Consider the following 23,826-nt stretch of genomic DNA (forward strand, 5'->3'; position numbering starts at 1 on the left):
ATGTATCCATCGTACTACTGGAATCACATGTTTTTGAGCAATACTTGGCCATTATCCCAAGTATGTGTAAATTCTTATGTGATGCAAACCCCAAGTGATGAAACTGTTGGTTTGTTTTCTGCGTGTTACAAACTTGAACCTGTATCTTGAAAATCAGAAGGGTGTGTTTTTAAAGCCATAAGTATGACCTGAAAATGTAAAATAAACTCAGAGCTCATTTCACACATATGGTATAAGTATTCTCTGGAACTGGTAACTGAGCACATAATTATCACAGCTGGTGGCTTGGTTTTTAACACAGAATTAGAGATAAATCCTTAATTGGGTATGAACCACCCAGTGAAGTTAAGGCTTGTCTGAGTGAAGACTAAGATGCTCTAATTTCCATCTTAACACTTACCATGTTCTTATTTGACCACTTGTTGAGAAGCAACAGAGTATGTACTCTGTAGCTGGAGAAAACATGCTCTTGAAAACATAACTAGTCTGTGCTGCTAATTATGCTATTATTATGACTTTAGTAACAGTTCCTTTTAGTTAATGACTCTTGTTTAGCACGTCTGCCTGGCTGCTGCAGGGACCAGGGATCTGTGTGGAGTGGGGCCCCTTGATCATTTCAATAGCTTAAGCATATCTTTATGAACAGCTGCAGTTGGTTTGTGGAAGAAGTCTGGCATTGTAGGCTTGGAGTCCTTACAAAGCCCTGTACTTTTGGTAACAAAAGAGGTTAATGAATCTAGGCAGCCTCTTTTCCTTAAAATCACAGTGTGGTTTCGGGCTCAGGTAGAGCTTTTTACATTTGGAGTCTTTGTGTGTGTGTTTTCTTCTGGGCAGTTTTTTGCATTGTGCATTTTTCCACTCTGCCCTCTTACCCTGACTGGGGAGACTCTTTTCCTTGTAATCCTCAGTCAGAGGAATCCGTATCAGTTGAGCTGTTGCGCAGTTCCTGTTCTTTCCCTTCCCCTGGTGCCCCTAGTCCCGTGCTCCTGACTCCCTGCTTTGCCTTGGGCAGGAGCCCACATCTAGGGAGAGCTTCCCTGTGAAAGAAATCCAATGGGATTTTTGACAGTAATCCCATTATTTAGATATATATATTTCTTTGCATTGGGTTTCAACTTCTTTCCTGTGTTTCTCTCCTATGCCAGAGGATACCAGCAGTCCTTGGAAGAGCTGAACTGTAACATGGCAGTCAGAGACTGAGGCTTCCCAAAATGAGTTGGGGAAGAGGCTTCAAGTATTGGGTGGGAAAGTTTGAGTCCTATGTCCTTTTGTAGTATCAAAGGTCAGGCTCTGAAGCTTGCCAAAATCCACTGGGACTTAATTTGTTCCGAAATTTATAGCAGATGGCAGAGGGAAGGGTGATTCTTCATGTGGCTTATAGCAGTAACACAGGGCATGCTTCTACTGCTTCTGAAAAATCAGCTTTTAAATAGAAGGGAGATATTCTATTAATTTTATTCCGGCTGCCTAACACTAAGCAAGCCTGTCAGGTTCTGATGCCCTTTAACACTTTCTCTTAACATCTTGAGCTGTTAGAATCACACATGAGAGCTTCTTAATGTTGTTTTCCTGTGGACTCCATCCCCATGCTCTACTGCCTCTAAGACAAGACTACTTTAACTTTTCATTACACTTAACATATCCCCTAGTTTGTTCAATACCAGTTGTGGTTGCATCATGACTGTAATAGTGTGTTAAAGTTGGAGGTGGGTGAATGTGGGTGGACAGGCAGTGGTGTCAGCACTCTTTCAGCTTGTTTTCATCCTAGTCCTCCCTTTCCATCACTAAGGAGATGGCACTTAATAGTAAACATAATTGAAGCAGGTGTGTGGTGAAGTATTTCTTCCTCTGAAGATGTCTTGTAGTACTGTCAGTGATGCTTGAGCAGTTGGAAGAGACATAGGTGCAAGCTGCACAGATCCACACGTGAGGTACTCCTGGTCTCCCCCTGGCCATCTGTTTGGCAAGTAACAGTGACTGAGATAGGAATAAAATAAACCTGGGAGTGTGTTTCTCATCTCTGGATATGTTGCTTCTATTGTATCCCTGTAGCCAGCTTTGCTCTGTTACAAGTCAGCAGTTAAAAACAATCTAATCTTCCCCGTGTGTTCACACGAAAACATCCTCAACAAAACATGAATGAATAATATTGTTTAGAGCTGGTATTTTATCTATAGTAACTGTATTAGCCCTAGTTGCTTACGTGGGTTTTAAAGCTAGCTTTGTAAGGAGATTAGCATGTTTCTAATAGTCTCAGGCCACAGTAATGTTAGGTAGGATGTCCAACTTTAAAGTCCTACAGGAGTATGAAATGCTATGTTAACATTGAAAAGGGAAACTGGAAGTCTGGTCTTTGAATTCTCTTCTGTTTGAGAGCTGGTGTAGTTCAGTAGTATAAGCCACTGAGATGTTTTAGTTGTAGCTCTCCATTTCCTTCCTCCTGATGCATTATTTCAATGCTCAAAGTCTCTGATGCAGGGTTTCAGTTCAATTTCTCTTTCGTGCAGGTGACTGCAAATGTTTGGATACCTGTGCTTCTGTATATACATTTCTGCTACCTTATGAAGGCATTAGATACTTGCATGGAATGTGTTCTCAGCACTCTGAGAAATAAGACCTGTGGCATAGTTTTCAGTATGATCATATAAAATTTTAAACTTCAGTTTTTACCTGTTCTGTTGGTGAAGTACTGCAGTGTAAGTGAACACATGTAAGTGTAATCTCAGTGTGTGTTAGATTAAGCAAATAGCAACTGATAGAAAATGCTGTCTTGAGCAGATCAGGCTGTTAGTACCTCTTAAAAGAAAATCCAGACAGTGTTTTTAAATTACCACTTGTCCTGCCTAGAGGTTTTATGTCAAGTAAAGTTTTTGTTTCTTTGTCCTTATGGAGATTGTATACATCCTTATAAGTCAGGAGGAGTGCTGCTAGGGCCCTTGGTATGTCATACTCTGATATTTCTCGTGTGTTTTGAGCCCTCTATTCAATTGCTTTCCAGTTCACCCAAAGTATGAAGATCCTTCTCTTTCTAGTAACAGAAGTTAGTTTTCACCTTCTGTGAGGGGTAATTTAAGCTACAGAAATAAATACCTTTTGCAGCCTTTACCCATGTTGATAAATTCTAGTTTTCTTACCTGAAATATTGTATCAAGGAACATGGAGGCTCTAGTTAAATACCTGAACAAACATATGATGAATATCTAAACTAACAGTACCATTATTCTTCTGTAGTACAGAGCTTCTATACGTAGGTCACTGCTCTGTGACTCCTGCCCAATGTTAAAATCCAGCTAAAGAAGTTGCCTTTTTCATCCTCTTTATCAGCAAGATTCCTATTTCTCCCATTTTAGACCCTTGGGACCTGTCAGCCCACTGAGTGCTTTGAGGAGTAAGTTGGTATCTCAAGGGGTGCAGTCAAATGCAGGGAGCTTTACACATGGCAGTTGCTGTGGTTTGCCTGCTGAACTCAGATGCGAGAGAGGGAGAAATCAATTTTTATAATAGTCTTTCTTATTTCTCAGAATCCTGTTTTAATCCGGAAGACTGGCTGGAGAAGTAGTTTGTGTCATTGAGGGTTGGGAGCTGCTGAGAGAAAAGTAACAGGAGCTCTTACATTGCTGTGTTTGGAGGATCTCTGGTCAGAATAGAAACATCTTTATTCATAGTACCTGGTGTTGGGACAGATGTGAAATCTCAGTGCTCAGGCAGCCTGGCTGCCTGCAGAGATTGGGTAGATACAGAAATGCAGAGTAAGTTGCTGTACATGTTTCATACCTTTGGGCAGTTTTGGCTGGTATCCTCCAAAACTCAACCACCACCTCAAAGGCAACTGACAAATGAAACTAATGATTTAATTGTCTGGCTCACAATAATCAGCAAAGACTTGTATTCTTGCCTTGAGGGCTTTTGTGTGGGAGTGGTGAAAAGGAGGATTGCTTATAATAGAACTGAAGCTTGTGAGCTATGGCAAGGTACCAACTGCTCCAAAGCGGGGAAAGAGATCTTTCAGTTTTTGTTGCACTCTGGCCCCCTGATCATCCCATCCAAGAAATGCTCAGTGGAAATATTTGGCATCAATTAAAGAACTGCTTTTGACACACAAAATGACATTTTAATCTGTTCAGGTTCATATATTTCAAATTATCACTTAGGGAGGAAGGTTTGTCTTAAAAGAAAAAATCTCTAAGATTTTGGGATACTGTACCCTGTTCATAAACTTTGACCCCAAGGGAAAAACAACAAAATAAATAATGCCTTTATGGGCATGAGATTTTGCTGCACTTTGTGCTTAAGAACTAAACTGAACAAAACACCACAAGCTATAGGCAATTCTAGGGAGTAATTTATATCTTAGCATGGTAGGAGGCTTTTATTCACAGTTGTGTGTTTTCCAGAAATTGCTGTGCTTAAGTCGTAATGCTGTTTTCAAAGTTCCTACTCCCAAAATCAAAGCTGCTTAGAGTAACTGAAGTGGCCATGCTGGTTTAAGAAGGTGATTTCACTGATTTTTTTGACTTGAAGTTTACTTTTTACAAAGTTGGAAAAGGATGGATTTATTTTTCTTTTTTCAAGTGTTGTGGACAAGTTGGCAAAAATCAAGCTCAGCATCCTCTTGCTTGATAAAGTTGATGTAACAGAAATTGCTGTTAAGATCTTGATTGGATGTACTTTTCAGGACAGGAACTACATAAATATCTTTCTTTGAGAGGTGCCTTGTACTGGTAAATGTGCAGTCCAAGGTCTGTCAGTGTTCACTACAGATGTTAAGCAGGTGGAAAGCATTTTTATTGCCACTTACTGCCATTTAAGTTTGCTTTCAAATGCTGAATTCTAGTTAGGTCTTGGAGTACTGCAATTAGGTCCATTCTGTGCCTTTTTTTGGTTGCTTAGGGAGGATGATCTGAAACTGCAGATCTTTGATCTACCTCAGTGTAGTTTGTGAATTCCAGTTGCATGTTTTCCTTTGGGTTGGATTCTGATCAGTGCAGAGTCAGTCTCAGCCACCCAGCACCTTCTGGAGAGTTGTTCAAGTTGAGCTTACCAAAACTCTTAACTCTTTTGACATTAATTTATTCTGTATGTCTTAATAAATTGAATTTAAAACTTGAAATCTTGCTGCAAGCTAATGAGAGAAACCTGAAGAGCCACAATAATGTAGGAATGTTCCAGGGCTTCTCCCACTATTATTCCCTTATCAGCTGAGACTGGTTTTGCTTGTTTTGTGTTTATGATTCTGGCAGTGTCTGCCAGACAAAATTTAGCTTTGTAAAGCTGAATCTCTGCTGTTGAACTATTTATAACCTTTCCTTCCAGATACTCATTTCTTCTCCAGTGGCTGTTCTTGCAGACCTGTTCTATTCCCTTGCATATGCTGTATTCTTATGTAGCCTAATCAATCCACAAACTTTTTCTCTCCCAACTATTCTTTTCAATGTGCTGCTCTCTTATCCTGGAAGGCTCATTAATTAAGCAGAAACACTTGTAAATTGGGGGTAACCTTCTAGATAGAAAACCTGATACAAATATTTTTATAAATGGGTTTATTTCTAGTACCTTGTGTAATTGATTTGACTTCAAAGTAGGACATTATGGTTGTTTGGGGAACTTTAAATCATGCTTCAGTGTAGTATTTTGAATTTTTAATATCTACCTACTGTATATATTGTATTTACTGTAAGATGTGATGTTTTTGTGTTCCATCTCTAACCATCCCATCCCTGCCCTAGGTTACTTACCAAACAGCATCCATGCTGTGGAAGCAATGCTGGCTGCTGCGAGCATCGGTGCAATCTGGAGCTCCACATCACCAGACTTTGGCATTAACGTGAGTGGCCTCATTGCATGTGCAGAAAAGCTCTTGCTCTGTTTCAGACAACTGTGAGGGTGATAAATACAAGTGGCAGATCGATTCTGTTCACTTTAGTCTTGCTGCCACCTCCTGGCACAGCCAAGTACTCCGGATTTTATTTCTGGCTCCCACAAACTCAAACATGTCCTTTCAGTTGTCAGTAATGATTTTCAGCTTAGAGGTTTGAGTAACTTTAGCTACTCATGTTAGAATATTTTCAGATGGACTCCCCAGTCTTGGTTAGTTTTTATTATATTAAATATGCTAATAAGCAGCAGTTCAACTGAGTTGTCTGAAGTTTGGTCCTTCATTCTGGGCTGCTTAGTCATGTTCCAGGTTCTTTGCCTAAGCAGTCCCATCCTTTTCCTCTTGTGTGGGTAAACTCAGCACCATCCCAGTTGGTCTCTTCCAGAAGGCTTTGTTTGCCAACAAGGTGGAGAATTTCAGGCTAATATCACTAACCTTGTTTACTTAAGTGAAGAAATAAATTTTTGCTGTATTTCACACACAGCATTATCATGGCATCCAAAGAGATATGCCCTGGAAGCTTTGGGAATATATTCTGCTTGCGTTGGGAAGTCTTTACCACCCATCAACAGATACAAATTACTTCCACAGTAGAGTGTTGAACCTTTCTTCTATCTAAAAGTTGACATGACAGCATTTGGAGAATGTGCTGTTTGTGCATTGCAGGGCACAGAACACCAAGGCTTTTAGGTAGCACCCTCAATTTCAGTGTTTAACCCCAGTGTCTGGTTAAATGTATGGAATGTGCTCCCTGGATTAGCACTAGAGGGCGACAGCATTCCATGTTTTGGAGAAAAACTATTAAAAAATCATTACAGCATGTAACGATCAATCTGTTCTACAAATATTTTCTGCTTGCTCAGAAAATGACAGTATGGAATATCTTCTCTGCAATGTGATTTGATCTCTCATCTGGGGGGGAGATTGTTCATTTTGCTTGCATTACAGAGGACTGGTATGTTTTCTGTCCATGTTGATTTGCTGTTATTTTCAGTGCCCAGCTTTAAGTTTTTGTGATAGTTTTTTAATGAAACTTAGCCTTGGAGCAGCAGTGCCATCAATATCATTTATTCTCCTTTGGCAGCATGTGTTGGCATGAATTCAAACCCTAAAATCTTGAGGGAGATCAGCAGAGATCCTCAGACATATTGGCTTCCACCCTGAAGAAAACATATTCTTCCTTCTGTGCAGTTGCATTAATTCTGTTAATGTAAATGAAGATTTTTTTTTTTGGTTGTGTTTTGGGAAATAGTGTAGCATTTTCAACATTTCAAGTCCAATTGTGTATATATGTTTGAAGCTTAGAAATGTCACTTTTCAGAGCTGCCTACACACTGCAGTCTCTGAATGCCATACATCCAAAGGTTTCAAGCATTCAGGAAGTCTGCTGTCAGAGAACCAGTGAGCTCCCTCCCACACAGAATGCCACTCTTGGCAGCTCTTGCTTCATTTCTCTAGTCTCTGGTAATCCATTTCCATATATTAATAGGAAAGTGGTGCTCTGAGGCCTGTGTGTGAGAAATTGTTGGATATAAGAGTTTATAAAGGAGCTCTGCATTTAGAACTAGGTGAGAAACCTTTGGTGAGCCCTGGCACTGTCAGTGCAGCTCCATTTGTGGGGTCCTGCAGAATTTTTAGTACTGGATTTGAGGCTCATTGAATTGAACAAGCCATATCTGCTGTACCTGAGCTTTTTGTGAAAGTGATTCCTTGCTGAGCCATCTGGTTGGATTAAAGTTTCAGTGTAGCAATTACATGTTCCATCTGTTTGTATTGCCTTTGTATCATGCCAGGCTGCCCTGTGGGATTTGATCCTGCCAGTGCTAATGAATCCAATGGAGTGTGTTAGCAGATTTGGTAAGACCCTGAGTATTGGAGTCATCTCTGTTTCTGATTCACTCCTCTTCAGATCTGATTCTTCTGTTAGAGTACCCTTAGTTCTCATTGGTCTTCATTTTTAAACACCAGGCAGTGTGGAAATGGGGTATATGGGCTCTGTGCTCAGGATGAGTACACACAGATACATAAATACACCCAGCACGTGTGTGTGGCTGCTTTGTCTGTTCCTGGAAAAAGGTACAAAGAAGTAGGTATGATAAAATACCTAAGAAAGCAGGAAAGTGACTGTAATGTATTAATTAAATCTACATTTCTGAGTTTTGTAAGTTAGGGGCCTCTTGAAAACCACTTCTGTCACTGAAACAGATTCTGGTGATTTTTATTTTAAACCAATTGATGTATTTGAGTGTCAGTGCATTGTCACTGTGTTTTCTTACGATGTGAACAAGGAAAATGAAATGCATCTTTGATATGAGAGAAAGCTGTTAAGTGATATACTCAGCAGGGACAGTTAAATATTTATATTTAGTCATATCCTTCTACCTTACCTGTGGTGTTCAGTGAGCTTTCCTGAAGAGAAAGAAAGTCCATGGGAAGCTGTTAGGACAGGACTGCTGTGCCTTTTCAGGAGGCTTTCTTTCAACCCTGAGGAGTCCAGCTTGAAAAGAAGTTTAACAGAGATTACTTGATTGTGATGTTTTTGCATTCATCTTCTAGTTTGGTAATTTGTTTCTCACTTTGGCTGTGAAGTAGAAGACAAAATAGAAAACAGAAGAATAAAGAATGCTGGGAGGAGTAAGCACATAACTCAAGTCTGACTCTTGCAGCATGATTTAGGAGATTGTTCTTGAACAGTTAGCTGACAATTTTACAATATTGAGTAATCTTATAGTTCTTAATGCTTCAAGTAATGTAGCTAGAGAGGTTTGAACATCACTATGTGCTGAGTGCTTTTAATAAAAGGATTTGCTTCTTGCTGTTGAATACAAACCGATTTATTTCTGGTAGGCTGTGTACATGCAGTGTACATGAGAAAAGTGTCAGAAAGGTTTTAATCTCCAATAGGATGACAACTGTGATAAATTCCTGAAAAGAATGTAAGCTGGAGGAGACACCTGAAAAATTAGCATTTGAATGTGCCCTGCCTCAGAGATTCTAAAGGAGCTGTGGTAGTTTTTGCTGGTAGCGTAGGTGTTTGTTCAATATGCAGATTATTTTGATAAAAAAGAGTGGTATAGTTTCCTTTGTTAATTGTAGCAAAACAAAGCTGCCAGTTTAGGTGAAGTGCTACCTCACTCTATGATAAATACATCTCCCACAAGACTGGGCTGTTTGTTTCCCCCCTTCAGAGCCCCAACACTGGTGCCCTGTCAAAGGCACCCCAAGGGCACGCAGAGCACCTGCCTGCAGGTGCAGCCAGGAGTCCTGTGGGCCTTTGTGGAAATGAGGGGCCCAACTCCTGCTCACATCGTTGTCCTCTTTAGATGAGTTTATAGCTGACTCTCAAGATGACTTTTTTAGCTGCTTAGACAGCTTTGTGAGCTTGACCCTTCAGTGAACAATGTTCTGTGGTCTGTGGGGATTTTATCTGTATTACTGGTTGATATATTTGGGGATTGTTACAAACCTGTTGTACTTTGGAGATCTTGTATGAATGAAAGCAGGCACTCTTTTAACAACTCTCCTGTTAATTCCTGTCCTTACTCCTTGCTTGAATTGAAATTTGCATTTAGCATCCACTGAGATTTCCTAGCAATTAATTTCAGGGCTTTTTTTAACTTATTTTTCTCTTTGTCCCTAGGGTGTGCTGGATAGATTTTCCCAAATTCAACCTAAACTTATATTCTCTGTTGAAGCTGTAATATACAATGGCAAAGAGCACAATCACTTGGAAAAGCTGCTGAGAGTGGTAAAAGGTATTTCACTGCATCTTACCTAGTCTTAGTTATACTGTAGTTCTCTGAGCACTCAAAGCCTGCACTGACACTGCTTGTTGCTGTCCTTCCTTCTTTACCGTATCACTGTGGTCACTTAGATTTTTCAGAACAGATTTGAGTAAAAACTGAGTGGTCCTTTCTGTAATTTTAACAGTTTTCTGCTCGTTTAACTTAAATAGATCACTAGATATTAGTCAGCAGTAGAAGCAGAGGAACAGGAGCTGATGATAGTGGTTTTTAAGCTCAAGCAAAGTGCCGCTGAAGACAAATGAAAGAGGTATTAAAGCACTAGAGCTTGCAGATTTACACATAAAAGGCTGGCAATATTGAGGAAATTATATCTTGGGTAACAGTTTAATCTTTTGGGGTTTCAGTGCATCAGAATTATTTCTGTTAGTTCGTGCGTTACACTGTATGATTCAATCAGGCAGAAAAGACCTCTGGGTATGTAACTGAGTGTAGTAAATAATTGTTTTCCTCTTTCTTTCAGGGCTTCCAGATCTAAAAAAAGTGGTAGTGATTCCGTATGTCTCGTCAAGAGAAACCATAGATATTTCCAAGATTCCAAACAGGTAATGGGAGCTTGTGAGCTGTGAGTGTCCAAACGAGGCATGAGATGGATATTGATAGCTATGGAAACTGCCTGACTGACCTCTTGAACTTGGAAAAAATGGGATTTAGTCAGATTTAATGTGGTCCATCTTCATACTAGAAAAAGAAGTGTAGTGTAGGTTGCTGCAGATGTTTTGCTCCTACAAAACCATCGTTGGTATTACTGGCTCTCAAATGAAGGCACAATTCAGTAGGACATAGCAGGGAGAACAAAACTTCCTGAGCTGAATAATTAATAATCTAAATGACACTTTTAAAGTTTCTTTTGCTTACTTACTGATTTGGATTATGTATGTTTAAACACTTTTTGGAAATGATTGAGTCCCAGGGTTAGACTCAGTTTGTTCCTGTCTGCTTTGAACTGTTAAGACTGGTAGCTGGTCACAGGGGCAGGTTTATAGGTTTGATTTTTGTTGTGTTCAGTCTAAAGATTATACTAATGGCTTATTTTAAAACAGAAAAGGAAACAAAATAATTAGCAATTCAAAGAGTAGACTAGAAATAGAAATTATATACATAGTTTGGGTATATGGCTTATTGTAAATGAGCTGTTGAATACAGAGGTAATCGTATGTATGGGCTGGGGTAATGCTTTCAGAAGTTTCTGCAATGTTCCTTTTTTTTTCCCCCTCTTGTTCAGTGTCTTTTTAGAAGACTTCCTGGCTACTGGGAAAGGAGACCAGGCTCCCCAGCTGGAGTTTGAGCAGCTGCCTTTCAGTCATCCTCTCTTCATCATGTATTCATCAGGCACAACAGGGGCACCAAAATGCATGGTGCATTCAGCAGGGGTATGTCTTCCCTCCTGGAGCTGCATTGCCTGTACTTAACTCCCTGGATTACATCTTCCCTTTAACAGCATCATACCATGGTGTACTTTAAGGAAGAATTGATTGCTGACAGTGTTTCAGTAACTTGCAGTGAACCTTTTTATTTATAAGTGGCTGTTTGAAAGCAAATATGGATTGCTATAAAATATATTGGTTTAGAGATCAGTGTGGAGACCTTTCAGATTTCTGGCAGGAAGTATCAGTCACAAAAGCATCACTAGAACTGGCCTGACTGATACTTGTAGAGAAAAGGCCAAAAAACTTGAATTGGGTGTTTGGAACTGATTTTTGGACTCTGCCAAGCTAAGGCCCATAGGGAGCTTGCAGTTTTTATAATCTAGATTATTTTTTGCTTTAAACTGTATTCTGTGTTTATTAGTTCAGAGTATGTTATTCTCATCAATCCTTTTTTTTTAAGGAAGAAAGCCAGAAGGTTACCATCCCCTTGAGTGTAGGTTTTGCTTTGTATGGAATCTTTGCTTTAGGCCATGTCTTGTTATGGCTAAAGGTGTATATGATATTAGTGCCAAAATGGCCTGTGCTCACGTTATTTCTGTTTACTATTGATGTTCTCAAGCTCTTAAAGTAGAGGAAGTGACTCCAGCAGTCAGACATAGTGTTGAAGCTTTAACTCTTCCATTAGTGTAATCCTTCAAAGGCAGGGCTTTTTCCCCCTCAAGGCAGGCAGGATGTGTTGAACAGTGCAATTGTACCAACATGTGTAAATGGAACTGCACAACTTTTAGCCAGAGTCCATCATTTCTGCTGTTTGCTCTGAAAGTCAGGATGAGCATCCTGCAAGGCTGGGTGGCCTGAGGGCAGGATCCTTTGATGCTGTGCCCATGGTGTGTATGTTCTTGCCTCTCTTTGATGGCAAGGACTGGAGGATTTGCCCGCAGACAAATCCCCTGCTGCCTGTAAACACTCTGCTTTATATATTATCAATAGGAGTTCATGCCAGGCAGCATGTGATACACAAAATGGTCCCATTGGGACACATCCAGTGTTTGTGAAGAAGGTATATTTTGTGGTTTGACAGCTGTTTTGAAGCTGTGCTGGCTTTAGACTGGTTAAGTACTTGCAGGGGTGGATTAGTAAAAACAGGACGGGTGTTTTGTTCAGTGATGGGTGATAAACAGTAGAGATGAAAACAGATGTAGATCAGACAGCAGGACTCTGCAACAAAGTTCTTTCTTTTCCCATGTTACCTGTGTTGTTGCTTAGCTGAATCATTGCTCTGGTCTCCATCTTTTCAGTTTGTACAGAGCTACCCTAGAGTTTAGGTACAGATTACTCATCCTTGCTGGGGAGGAGAGGAGGTAATGGATGGATGAATAGGTTTGTAATGATTCTGTTCCTATTGAGCAGCTCTAGTTCTGTGTTGCAGGGTAACTTTCTTTTCCCCTTAAGTTCTAGAAATTGCCTAAAAGCAAGTTGTTTCATCAGAGGCTGCAGGAGTTGCATGCTTTGTATGTGTCAGTGTGAATAGGGCCTGCAAAGAGTCCATGCAAATAAATTCTTAGATGCCTTCTACACACTTGGTTGGGTTCCTCTGTTTGTTCTTGGCATAATCTTGTTTCCACTGGAATTAATAGTAGGATTCTTATTGATTTCAACAAAAGCAAAATTAGTCCACCATCTTTGTTTCATTTTCCAGCCTTACATTAACTCAAGTTTGGTTTTGGTAATTAAAACAGCAAGAAGAGATGACATTTCAATGAAGACATTTCAAGTATTGCTTATTTATAGCATGCTTTGATACTGTGTTGTTACTGTAGTGATTTTTAGATGCCAATAGGCAGCTTACTTTAAATTCACAACTCAGTTTATCTAATTCTGCAGTATGTTTCTGGTCTATTTTCCCTGCACATATTCTGTTTTCTTGATACACAGTGAAATGACACATTATAAATAAAGAAAATGCAGCCAGGTCATGGGAGATGTTTTAAAAAGTGGTGCCTCGGAGAGAGTAGGCTTTTTCTGGTGTGTATGGTATTGAACAGTTAGGTGTGCTACAGAAAGACATTTGAAGGGTTCTTTTTAATACATAAAATACATTAGTGAGTAATTGTTGTTCTTTAGTCCTAAAAACATTGGTTCTGCTTCTTGCCTCGTTCCTACAGGCCCTTTCTCAGTTATTCCATATTCCCAGCTATCTAAGGAGATAACTTTCTGATAAAATCCACATCATTTCTTTCCATCTTAAAGACTTGCAAGACATCTGCCCTGCTGCAGACTCCTTGTGCAGCTGCAGGCAAGTCACTCTGAGGATTTTTCATGCTCGGACTCTTTCTGAACAGCATGTAGAGAACACTGCTGGTTTGAGACCAGGCTGAGCAGCCATGAGTAGTTACTCATGGCAGGCTCTCAGCTGTGTAACTGCTTAGCACTGGTCCCTCCTGAGCCACACTGTGGCCCAGGAGCAGCAGTGCCTGCTGGCTTTTGACGCTGCAGATGCTCAGCACTTCACCTGCCTTATGTTGAGCCCACTGAAGACAAGTAGACCAGTAAGTTTTATCAGCTGCCAGATCTGTGTCATGAAATGCTACATGCTTGGGATTTATTTTGAGGGTTGTAAAAGTCCTATAAATAAACAAGCCCTATAAATAAACTTGAGAGAGCATCTTGGGCCATAAGCTCTTTGGAACAGCTCTGCCTTCTCCCACAGTACCTTTGTTTCCAGGCTGAGTCTTAACAGGTTTTGCAGGGGAATAGTTCATAGCCTCTACCTGAAGTCATTGTTTTAAAATCCCCTTTTGATCCCAAAACTGTGAAGTAGCAAAAACTGAATGAAGGAAAAAGAGAACCAATACTTATTTTAATTGAATTTGACTTTTAATTTTGCTATTTCTTGTGGCTCTTTCAGAATCTCCTGCAGGGGCAGTGTGATTTCTTTTTGTAAATGCAGTAATTATGTTAACACCTGCAATTCTTCTGGCAACCTTAACAATCCAGTTAGACACAGTGTTTCTAAGTCCTAAAGGTTTTGGTAATTTTCAGCAGTAGAAGATGGTAGCTATAGCTAGGTGGCAGTGTTGTGACAGCTGAGGGTGTTCAAACAGCAGCAGGTGAGTTCAGACCTGATTCCTTTGAGCTGTGAAGCAAAAATAAGATTTACTCCTTTATTTTTATTTAATGTTTTCTGCCTTTTCTCCCAAAGCGTTTGCCAGTTTTATGACTCTCCTTTTTCATTTCAAATGTTTATCTGTAATCTTTTTTCTTTCAGTGTAAATCTTGTTTCATGCTTATGAGGCTGTTAATAGTTTCACTGTAACTCCTTGCATAAATGCAAGAACCATTTTTTATTTTAACATCAGCCACGTTAATTTGTCACTGAGGTGAAGTGTCTTAATGAAGTAGTCTGTAAATTTATTTATCCTAACAAGTTATGTTTTAACGATGATCAGGAAGGTACTTTAGCAGCATTTCCAACAAAAGAAAAGTAATATATTCAAGTACATTATTAATACTGATGATGTGAGCAGTGAGACATTTCACATTGCTAGTCACTTCAGTGCTTACAAGAGATCTCTAGTGTTAGGTGTTATGTCTCCTAGATGTTAATAGATAAGATAATTCGGATACGTAGTGCTAATGTATAGCAGCTGCTGCAGTTTATGGCAGCTCTCAGTCCTTCATTCCTCCCAGTTGCCCAAACATGCTGAAAATGAAACTCTGTCAAAGGGCTTATCTTGGAAAATCTGACTGGTAAAAGCCTGCTGTTTAAAATGATGGTCTGCATGGAGTACTCTGCAACTCTGATGGCTGTGCAGAGTTGAAAGTCAGGGAAGTTATTTATTCCATGGGTTAACAGTGATGTGCCATGAGAATTGCTGACGTCTAATGAGAGAGGCTGAAAAGTTATGTGAGAATGAGGAATGCAATTGCTGCTGCAGTAAATAGACCCTGGGATTTACTTCAGTTGTAGTTAAAGGAAATACTTGCTTTAATCCTGCAGTACATCCTGCAAAGTATTGACTACATTAGTAATTTTTAAGTCTTAATGTGCTGTCAGAGTTTTGCTTTTCACTTACATGATCTTGTATTTTTCTTTCACTGTCTTTGCAGGGCACACTAATACAGCACCTGAAGGAACACATTCTTCATGGCAACATGACCAGCAGTGATGTGATTATGTACTACACAACGGCAAGTGGGGCTTAAGGCACTTCTAAAATCACTATAATAAATCTTTCTTATAAAGATGAGAACTTTTCATACAAATCTACAAGTACATTTTAAAGTATTTTAAATGTTTGTTCTGCAAGGGATTGTCCTATGTAACTGAGTTTAAAAAAATTCAGGTAAAATAATAAAATGCAACCTTTCTGATGAAAGGTCAAACCCATGTTAAATGTTTCTGACCTAACTGGTGAGGAAAATGAATTGATTTTTACAGTCTCTTAGGTTTATTGATCAAACTGCCTCATCAATATCACCTACAAATCAGATTCCCGTTTCCTCCATCATGCAGGGCTACATCATACAGAAGATGAGAATTTCTATTATGTGTCTGTTTTGATGGGGAGGAAAGGAACTGCCCAGCTCTAAATTTTGTAAAGGCAAGGGAGTAAACCTGATCTATGTAAGAGTTCAGATATGGGGTGGGGGTGCTTTTTCCGATGCTGTGATAAAGAAAAATGATTCCAAAGATTCCCACTACTGCAGCTGTTTGAGAAGGCTCATGTCTTTCCTCATGAGTTCCTTTCTGAGCTTTAACACAACTAGTCAGTTTGCAATATCTCCATGGAGGGATCATTGTAATTGCCTTGTCTCAAAGTTGTCTTGTCTCTTGACTTGTGCCTTAAAACTATGTGTGTAGGGAGGCATGGAATTCCCATCTCATTAGATATTTGTAAGGATAAGTTAGATGAGCATCCATCAGGAACGTGTAGCTGCTCAGTCTTGGGACAGGTGAGAGGATAAGCAGTGCTTCAGCCTTATTTGTGGATTCTTAAATAATGTGGTTAGACATAATAAGTGGAGATGGGCGTGAACTCAGGTATTTAACAGTTTCTTACAGCAGGAAAACTTCAGGCAAGGGAAGCAGAGGGCAGGGTGGTATCTCTGGCATAAGGGCAGGGACCATGCCTTGCTCCAGCTTCTGCCAACATTCACACCTGTCCATCTTTTTATAGTTGCCTGTAGCTCCTCTACCAGCATGTGACAGCAGACAGCCCTCCTGATCCTGTGCTAGAGCTGCCAGAACAGCAGACAGGGAACTGATGAAGATAAACTGATGTAGGTATCCTCTCTTTTCCAGACTGGCTGGATGATGTGGAATTGGCTAGTGTCTGCACTTGCTACAGGAGCTTCAGTGGTCCTGTATGATGGATCTCCTCTAATTCCTTCACCAAATGTGCTCTGGGACTTGACTGACAGACTAGGGTATGTAAACAAGATTAAACAGAAGGATAATGGCATTTGCTTCTGTCACAATGACCGCATCCAAGCAACCTCACTGAAGGTGTTGTTCCCTTGGTCAGGAACTTGTACACAGCATGACATGGTTTGGCTTTTGACTTAGCCTTGATTGGAAGTACTTTTAAAATTTTGTGCTAAAAGCACTTTTTGAGAGAGCAGGAGAGACAAAGAGCTAACTGTTTCAAATTTGAGTCAAGTATTAGAATTCCAGGCAAACAAAGAGTTCTGGTTCAATAGTCAGTTTTCAAGAGCAGCCTTTTCAAAAGGCAGTAATTGGGAGCAATCTGACGAGTAATTTCTCAGTGCACTCAGAACCTAGTAAATAAGAATCCTTTTTTCAAGCAGCTCAATGTAAGACTCAACATAGAACTTTGACTTAAAGACATAAATTGACTGGAAAGACTCAGCAGGGTTGCTTGTATTTCCATACTTTGCTTTTTAATCTATAATGCTTAATTCTTGCTGACAAGCTATTCTGTAATTGTTTTATACTGGTTTTTTCTGCCTGCAAATGTTCAGAGTGCCCTTTCTTGAAGCCTAGAGAAATAGCAGGTATCACATAAAGCACTGTAAAACACTGTGGTGGCATTTAACTTTGTACGCTGGTTGAACTTTGGTTTTTTTATTTTGGTTTTTTTTTTTTGGTAACTTTCCTATTTTACCAACTGGATGTAAGCAGTAGATTTGAATGTTATTACTGGTAAAATAAGTGTCATTTTTAATTGATAATGAAAATTAATTTGGTGGTAGAAAGTGGATGAGTGGAAAAGTGGAAAAGATTCACTTTCCAACTCTTGATAATTAATAATTTAAACCTCACTGTCTCTCGTGACATGTAATATTTAAAGACTGGCATTTTGTCTCTGGCTGTTATAACTGAAAGTTAATGCCTAGTCAAAATGCTTCCAGTAGAGAAACAGCACAAAACAAACCCACAAACTTGAGCCATGCCCCACCCCCTAAAAAAACCCTGGTAGAACAACAGGCAAAAAATCAGAATCGAGAAATAACACAGCTTATTTTTAAGCATTGTTTCTTTTCTACATGCCAAATCTGAGTGAAGATAAATGTGTCTGCATGTCTCACTTTTGTAATCTGGCGCTAAAAGCGGTGGCCATCTGGGTGGTACTTCATCATGCAGTCTGTTCCCAGCTCACTCATATGTTAAATATGTTAAAAAAAGGCTTCAACATGTGAAGACTACCTTACTTCTTTGGAGATGCACCACACTTGCCTTCAGATACCCTGATGATACTGTAAGAATATGCAATCTCCTACTGCATGGCAAGAACTACTCAAGTGGACATCCATTAAATGATCTGTTGAAGTGAATTAGTGGATGGTGACTAAATGCAGTTATGTAGCATTTGGAAGGGAATAATAGGAGACTTGGCTCTACTGTGCTATAGAGGAAGTGTCAAACATTAAAAATAAATAGGGAAGTATTTTGTATTCTAATGTAAAATAAGCACTGACTGGAGACATGGAAGGAAAGAGATTACATAAGCATAAAAATAGTTCACATGGTTGAGGTACATGGGAACTGAGGAGCAGTGTCCTGTGGGCTCTTGTGGTGGAAGGTTCCCTGCCCATGGCAGAGGGGTTGGAGCTAGGTGACCTTTAAGGTCCCTTCCAAGCCAAAGCATTCTGTGATTCTGTTGTGCTGTTCCCATGTGCCTGGTAAATTGCTCTATGCCACTGATGTGTTTGTGCAAGTAACCTGAGAGCTGAGAGTCATCCACCTGAATGGCAAAGGCAAAGCATCTCCTTTTGATAGTGTTGAAATATCTCCTTGCCTGGAAGTGTTCTACCTTCTATCTTGCCTTTGGAGTAAAAGCCAAGATAGCAGGATCTTATTTTTAAGCTCTGCTGGTGTCAGTATTGCCCATATTCTGTGCACTGAGACTATAGCCCTTATCCTCATCTATCTCTGCATTTTCTTGAGTGAGTTTATTCCTGAGTGAGTTTATTGCTGTAATATAAAATGAATTAGCAGAAGGCAGGGAAGAGGATTTCCTGAATGTTAGCAGAAACATTAAACTAGCACTTCTATCAATAGAGTAGGGAAGAGTCACAGCCTTTGTTTCAAGTTTTAATTCCATTGTATTGCAGAGCTCTAAATAGACTTTGCAAGGGCAGGATTGAGTTGTTCAGTTGGGCCAAATTTCCTGTTTGTTTAGGCACCTGCAGTTCAGGCTTTCACCAGTGGAGACTGAAAAATCCAGTCTCTGGAAAATCACTGAGTGCTGTCTCAGAGTAAAGTATTTTTTATCCAACTGTGCCCTGAAATGGCAGAGTTTTTCTGTGTAAGAGTGTACCAAGGCAACAGCTTTGCATTACACAGCTCTGTGGCAATTATGACCCATTAATGAAGTAAACATTATAACATTTTCTGTTGTCTTTGGAGTGTTCTGCACTTACAAATTCCTGTAAGTGAAAGCGAATGATGTTTTCATGAGGTGGAAAGCTTTGCTTAATATTTAAAGATAGAATGAAAAGTTTCAAAGCTGCAGAAGTGACACGTGATCTGACTAATTTTGATAGTTCAAAAGGATGTGCCTTCCACTTAGAAAGCTTTAAGAGACTGCATTGTTTGACTAATCCACATACAGAGTGTCTAACAGCCTCTGCTTACAGCAGTGGGAATTGCAGGTCTTTGGAATCTTAGCATATTTAAATATGCAAAACATTTAAACTTTTTTTTCCCTCTAGGATCACCATCCTTGGAACGGGTGCAAAATGGCTGGCTGTGCTAGAAGAGAAAAATTTAAAACCATGTAAGCTTCAAAAAGCTGGTGAATCCCTCCTGTCTTCCCTCCTACCTTTCCTCTCCTGGTTTTGGGCCTGTGTCTTGTCACAGTCCTTTATGCAATTATGCTGTGTTGTAGTGACAAAGAGTTTGAAACCCTTGTAAAAATTATGCCTTAACCTGTGTTGATTTTTCTCCTTTCTAAGGTGAAACACACAATCTCCAAACACTCCACACTATCTTGTCTACAGGATCGCCACTCAAATCTCAAAGCTACGAGTATGTCTACAAACACATAAAAAGCAGTGTCCTCCTGGGATCCATTTCAGGTGATGCTTTTATACTGCAGCATCTCAGTAATTCTCTTGATTGCCTGTGCATTTCCTTCTTGCTTATTTGTGCTGTATGTTTGGGAAGCTTAAGCCTTGGATCATTTGGGAATGCTTATAGTTAAACTGAAATGAACTGTCTTTTTAGTGCAGAGATTTTTCTGCATAATTCACTGTGCCATAATGAAACTCATACACTCCAGAAGGTTTTTGGTGGATGTTTTGGATCTTAGCTCTTTTTAAGTATGATCATTTATTTTGACTGGCTGTCCTTAGGGGTGGCAGGGTTGAGATCAAGAAAAGAGTCTATTAACCTGCAGAACATACTGTTCTGCAAATAGCTGACTTTAGCAGAAAATATCTCTTGGAGAATTCCCATTTCAGTTCTTTTGTGCCAAGTAATTGGCACTGCAGACAGATTTTTTGTAAATTATATAATTAGAGAAATATCAAGCCCCCATGCAGTGCAGTTTGTTGTGAGGAGTGCTGAGGCAACTTGTAGTCACATAAGATCCACCACAGCACTCTTCCTTTTGCTTTGTAACAAGGACTGACTCTTTCAAAGGGCTTTTTAACTCAGTTTAGTTTGATTTTTTTTTTTTCAAGTATAACCATTCTGCTGAAGTTCTCAGACTCTGAGCTCAATAAGAGTAGTGCTGAATCTAGAACTTGCTACTACAGACATTAATAGACTCTAATGCAGAAGCCTATTTTTGAGTAAAGCTAGCATGATTGATTTGTGTCTTAATTCTTCTTCTTTGAAGTCCTAGAAAGACTATAAATATTCCAGTTAAGTAAGCACTTTGACAGTATCTATTTTTCTTAAGATAACTGTTCATCCTATAGGCATGGCTCCCCTCCTGCTATGCTAATAAGATATAAAAGCCAAGTAAATGTTGAGTAGAATAGCTTGACTGGTTACTTTAATCAAAACAAACAAGAAAACATTTCTAGGTAATTCTCTGAATATCTTAAGTTTGTAAACTAGGGCCTGTTTATTTTCTCATTCTTCTATAAGTGGAAATTTCCTTAAATGAGATTAAAGAAAATGTTAAAAGGAGAAAAGTTATGCCTGAAGGGGTAGTTCTGCATGAAAGACATACATACATAAAGACATATAAAGCAAGGAAGGAAGTCTTTTAATAAAAGTCACAACATTATCGTGGATAATACTGTTTGGTTTATGGTGCTTAATGTGGATCAGAAGCATTTGGCAAAGGTGGCAGTTTACTGTTCTAGAGTTCAAAGTACTGTATACTCTAAATGGACTTCTTTTTATTATAGGTGGAACAGATATCATTTCATGTTTCATGGGTCAGAATGTTACAGTTCCAGTTTACAAAGGAGAAATTCAGGCCAGAAATCTTGGAATGGCTGTAGAAGCGTGGAACGATGAAGGTAACTATTATCCAAAACACTATGCATGCTTATAAAACAAAGTAGTTACATGACCTTAATTTTCATTCATCAGATGGGTCAACAGTCAGCTGTTAACGTGTGATTCCGCTTTAGAAATGTGTTCCACAAAAGCTGCATATGGATCCATCTGATCTGGATTTTAAGGGACTCCAGTGAAGATAATAGTCCTTCCTTTTCTATTACTCTGCTAAAGCACATCAAGGCCAAATTCCAGCTTTTGGTGTGTGTTCCCTAGCTGTGTTGCTGGGCATGCCAGGCTGGCTTCCACCCTGTGGTGTAACTCTCCTGAAGTTACTGAGGTTAAGATAGGGATGATCTTAATAACTGAACACCAGTTGAAACCAAGACCAACAGTCACAGCATGTCTCATACTTACACCAACATCTGGCTGTAATAATAAGTGAAAACTGTAGGTGCTTTTTGCTTTGGTACCCTCTTATTTACGGAAGGGAAATGCAGAAAACGCTTCTTTCTTTGTAAACAGGAAAACCAGTTTGGGGTGAAAGTGGAGAGCTGGTTTGTACCAAGCCTATTCCCTGTCAGCCCACACACTTCTGGAACGATGAGAATGGAAGCAAATACAGGAAGGCTTATTTCTCAAAATTCCCAGGTATGTCATGAAGGGCTTTGGATATTGCTCAGACTGGCCAAGGATCCAGACTGTGTTGCTGTTCCTAGCAAGGCACAGGTTTATTTGCTATTGCCCAGTGACAGGCACGTGCAGCTTTGAATTTTGATTCCCAGGGTGAGAACCCCACAGCGTGTTTCATATCATCTCTCTCTCTTTTCTAGTGCTTTGTTTTGAATATGGATCCAAATCAAACTAGTAAGAACCTCTGCAAGGCTCTAATCCCATTTTGCTGCTTTCATTAGGCAGATCTGACTGTCACAGCCTCCCAGACTGCAGTGCAGACACAGACTGCTTGGCATGAGTGTGAAATGGAAGTGCTGAATAGGTCAGGTAGCAATCAGCTATTAATGAGTCCTACTGCACCTCTGCCAGACTGCTCCTGCCTAGCTGGAGGAGTGAATCCCAAGGGATAAGTGCTGACCTGCTACCTCATTAGCATGAAGTTTAAGTATATGCTGCCTCAAACATGCATATTCTGCATTCATAGTCTCCTACAGAGCAAAGGAAGAGGCACTGTGGGCCAGGGCTTTCTTCCTAATGATTGTGGAGGACTCTGCTCATCCAGGGCTTTTCCTGATGTGGCACAGTGATGCTGAAATCCCTGCTGCCTCCTGGGCAGGGATTTTATTGGAGCAGGATCTCCAGCTGCTGTTTTTTGGAGATGGAAGCTTTTTTAAAAATAGCAGCAATACAGAGTGGATTCACAGGAGAAGTCAGATGTTTAGCAGGAGGTAATCTTATAGGAAAATTGAGGGAATGTGGAAGTTGCAGTCTGCATGTAAGCCTGACAGCAGTAAATAGAAAAAATGTGTGTGACAGTTGTTAGACTGAAATCACTGTGGTCCAGAGGTTCTGTCTTTCTTTGTAAATGGACTTAAGGTTGTAACATTTAAGTTAGAAGATGGTCTTACTTGCACATGCATGTGAGGTTGGAATTTTTCTCTAGAAAAGCTTGAGTAGAATTGGCTTGTTCTTCTGGTTTTGGCAGGGTGTGTAGCAGTATCAATTTTAAAAATAATACAGAAGTCATTCTAGCTCCGAAAAGTCAAATCAAATTTTACATTAACACAGATCAAGAACATTAAGCACATAAGCTCCCTAGGGAATTGTTGAGACCTATTATGCAAGCCCAGAAAACTTCTTGCACAGAATTTTACATTCCAAAAGAAGTGGATCAAGAAAGACTGGTGGGAATATTGTTACCTTTGTGGAGGATTCTTCCAGTTTGCTCAAAATGTGGTGTTCAGAGGAGCTATTCATCTGCTTTGTAAAAGGATGCTGTATAGTTATGCAAACAAAGAATCAGAAGATAATGTGGAGTTTGATCCTAACGTGTGAGCTGCTCCTGGGTGTGCTAGCTCTTTGTAGTAAATGCAGTATGAATTGTTTGTGTAGTTAAATACTGCTACACTTGCTGTGGGTAGTTCTCAAAGCATATCAGATAAATTATACTTAAGTATGTATTTTATTAAGTTAATGTGAGTTGAGTTACACAAATGTCTACTGTGACTGGATGAGTAAGAAATCAGCTGCTTAACCTCTGCCATTCCCTAATAGGTGTCTGGGCCCATGGTGATTACTGCAAAATTAATCCCAAGACTGGAGGAATTGTCATGCTGGGCCGCAGGTAAAGTGTTTTGAGTAAACAAGTGCTAAAATTTGCAATCTTCCCTTTGGAGTATGATGTCCATGATTCTGTATCACACCTGTTAGCTTTATATTTTATTTAATCCAGTATTGTGGATTTCAGACCTTAAATTAACCAGAGCAGCTGGATTAGAGGGAAGGGACTAAATTTCAAAGTTCTACACCACTTTTTTTATATGTGAACACAAGACAGTATTGGACTTTCTGCTTTCCATGGTTTATAATGATCACTTAATTTCAACTGAGAGTGCAGCACATTCAAGGTGGTGAATTGGAAGATTGTCCTCTGGTCTTGCTTTTAACATCGACTTGTTTTACAGCAAAACTTAATTATAGAAGGTCAGGTATTAAGCTGTGCCTGTTTTAGTGATCATTAGACATTCAGGATCACAATTGGGGCTGAATTTTCTGCTTGCATTTCAAAGCTGCTGTTTGAAACAAAGTTGAGTGAATGAATACTGTTGAGGTTCTTGGTACAGCTTCCTTTTAATGAGCAGAATGCCTTTTTGAGTCAAGTCCTCTTACAACTCTGTTTCT

The 23,826-nt window shown here is 39.6% G+C and overlaps 2 protein-coding genes across 2 annotated transcripts in view; both read left to right on the forward strand.

Moving 5' to 3' along the window:
* The window catches only part of TMEM132B (transmembrane protein 132B), a 323,947-nt gene that overhangs the window by 49,381 nt on the left and 250,740 nt on the right, over window positions 1-23,826 (forward strand). The window lies entirely within an intron of this gene.
* The window catches only part of AACS (acetoacetyl-CoA synthetase), a 40,080-nt gene that overhangs the window by 11,108 nt on the left and 5,146 nt on the right, over window positions 1-23,826 (forward strand). Inside the window, exons 5-15 of the mRNA XM_051785684.1 lie at window positions 5,727-5,824; window positions 9,516-9,630; window positions 10,142-10,223; window positions 10,904-11,051; window positions 15,159-15,239; window positions 16,354-16,478; window positions 19,227-19,291; window positions 19,470-19,592; window positions 20,877-20,990; window positions 21,496-21,621; window positions 23,200-23,269. Of these exons, the coding sequence (XP_051641644.1) occupies window positions 5,727-5,824; window positions 9,516-9,630; window positions 10,142-10,223; window positions 10,904-11,051; window positions 15,159-15,239; window positions 16,354-16,478; window positions 19,227-19,291; window positions 19,470-19,592; window positions 20,877-20,990; window positions 21,496-21,621; window positions 23,200-23,269 (1,147 nt within the window). The remainder of the gene's footprint in view (window positions 1-5,726; window positions 5,825-9,515; window positions 9,631-10,141; window positions 10,224-10,903; window positions 11,052-15,158; window positions 15,240-16,353; window positions 16,479-19,226; window positions 19,292-19,469; window positions 19,593-20,876; window positions 20,991-21,495; window positions 21,622-23,199; window positions 23,270-23,826) is intronic.

This window comes from Manacus candei, unplaced genomic scaffold, assembly GCF_025592945.1.
Source record: "Manacus candei isolate 608988 ecotype Guabito, Panama unplaced genomic scaffold, ASM2559294v1 h1tg000020l, whole genome shotgun sequence".
Lineage (NCBI taxonomy): Eukaryota > Metazoa > Chordata > Aves > Passeriformes > Pipridae > Manacus > Manacus candei.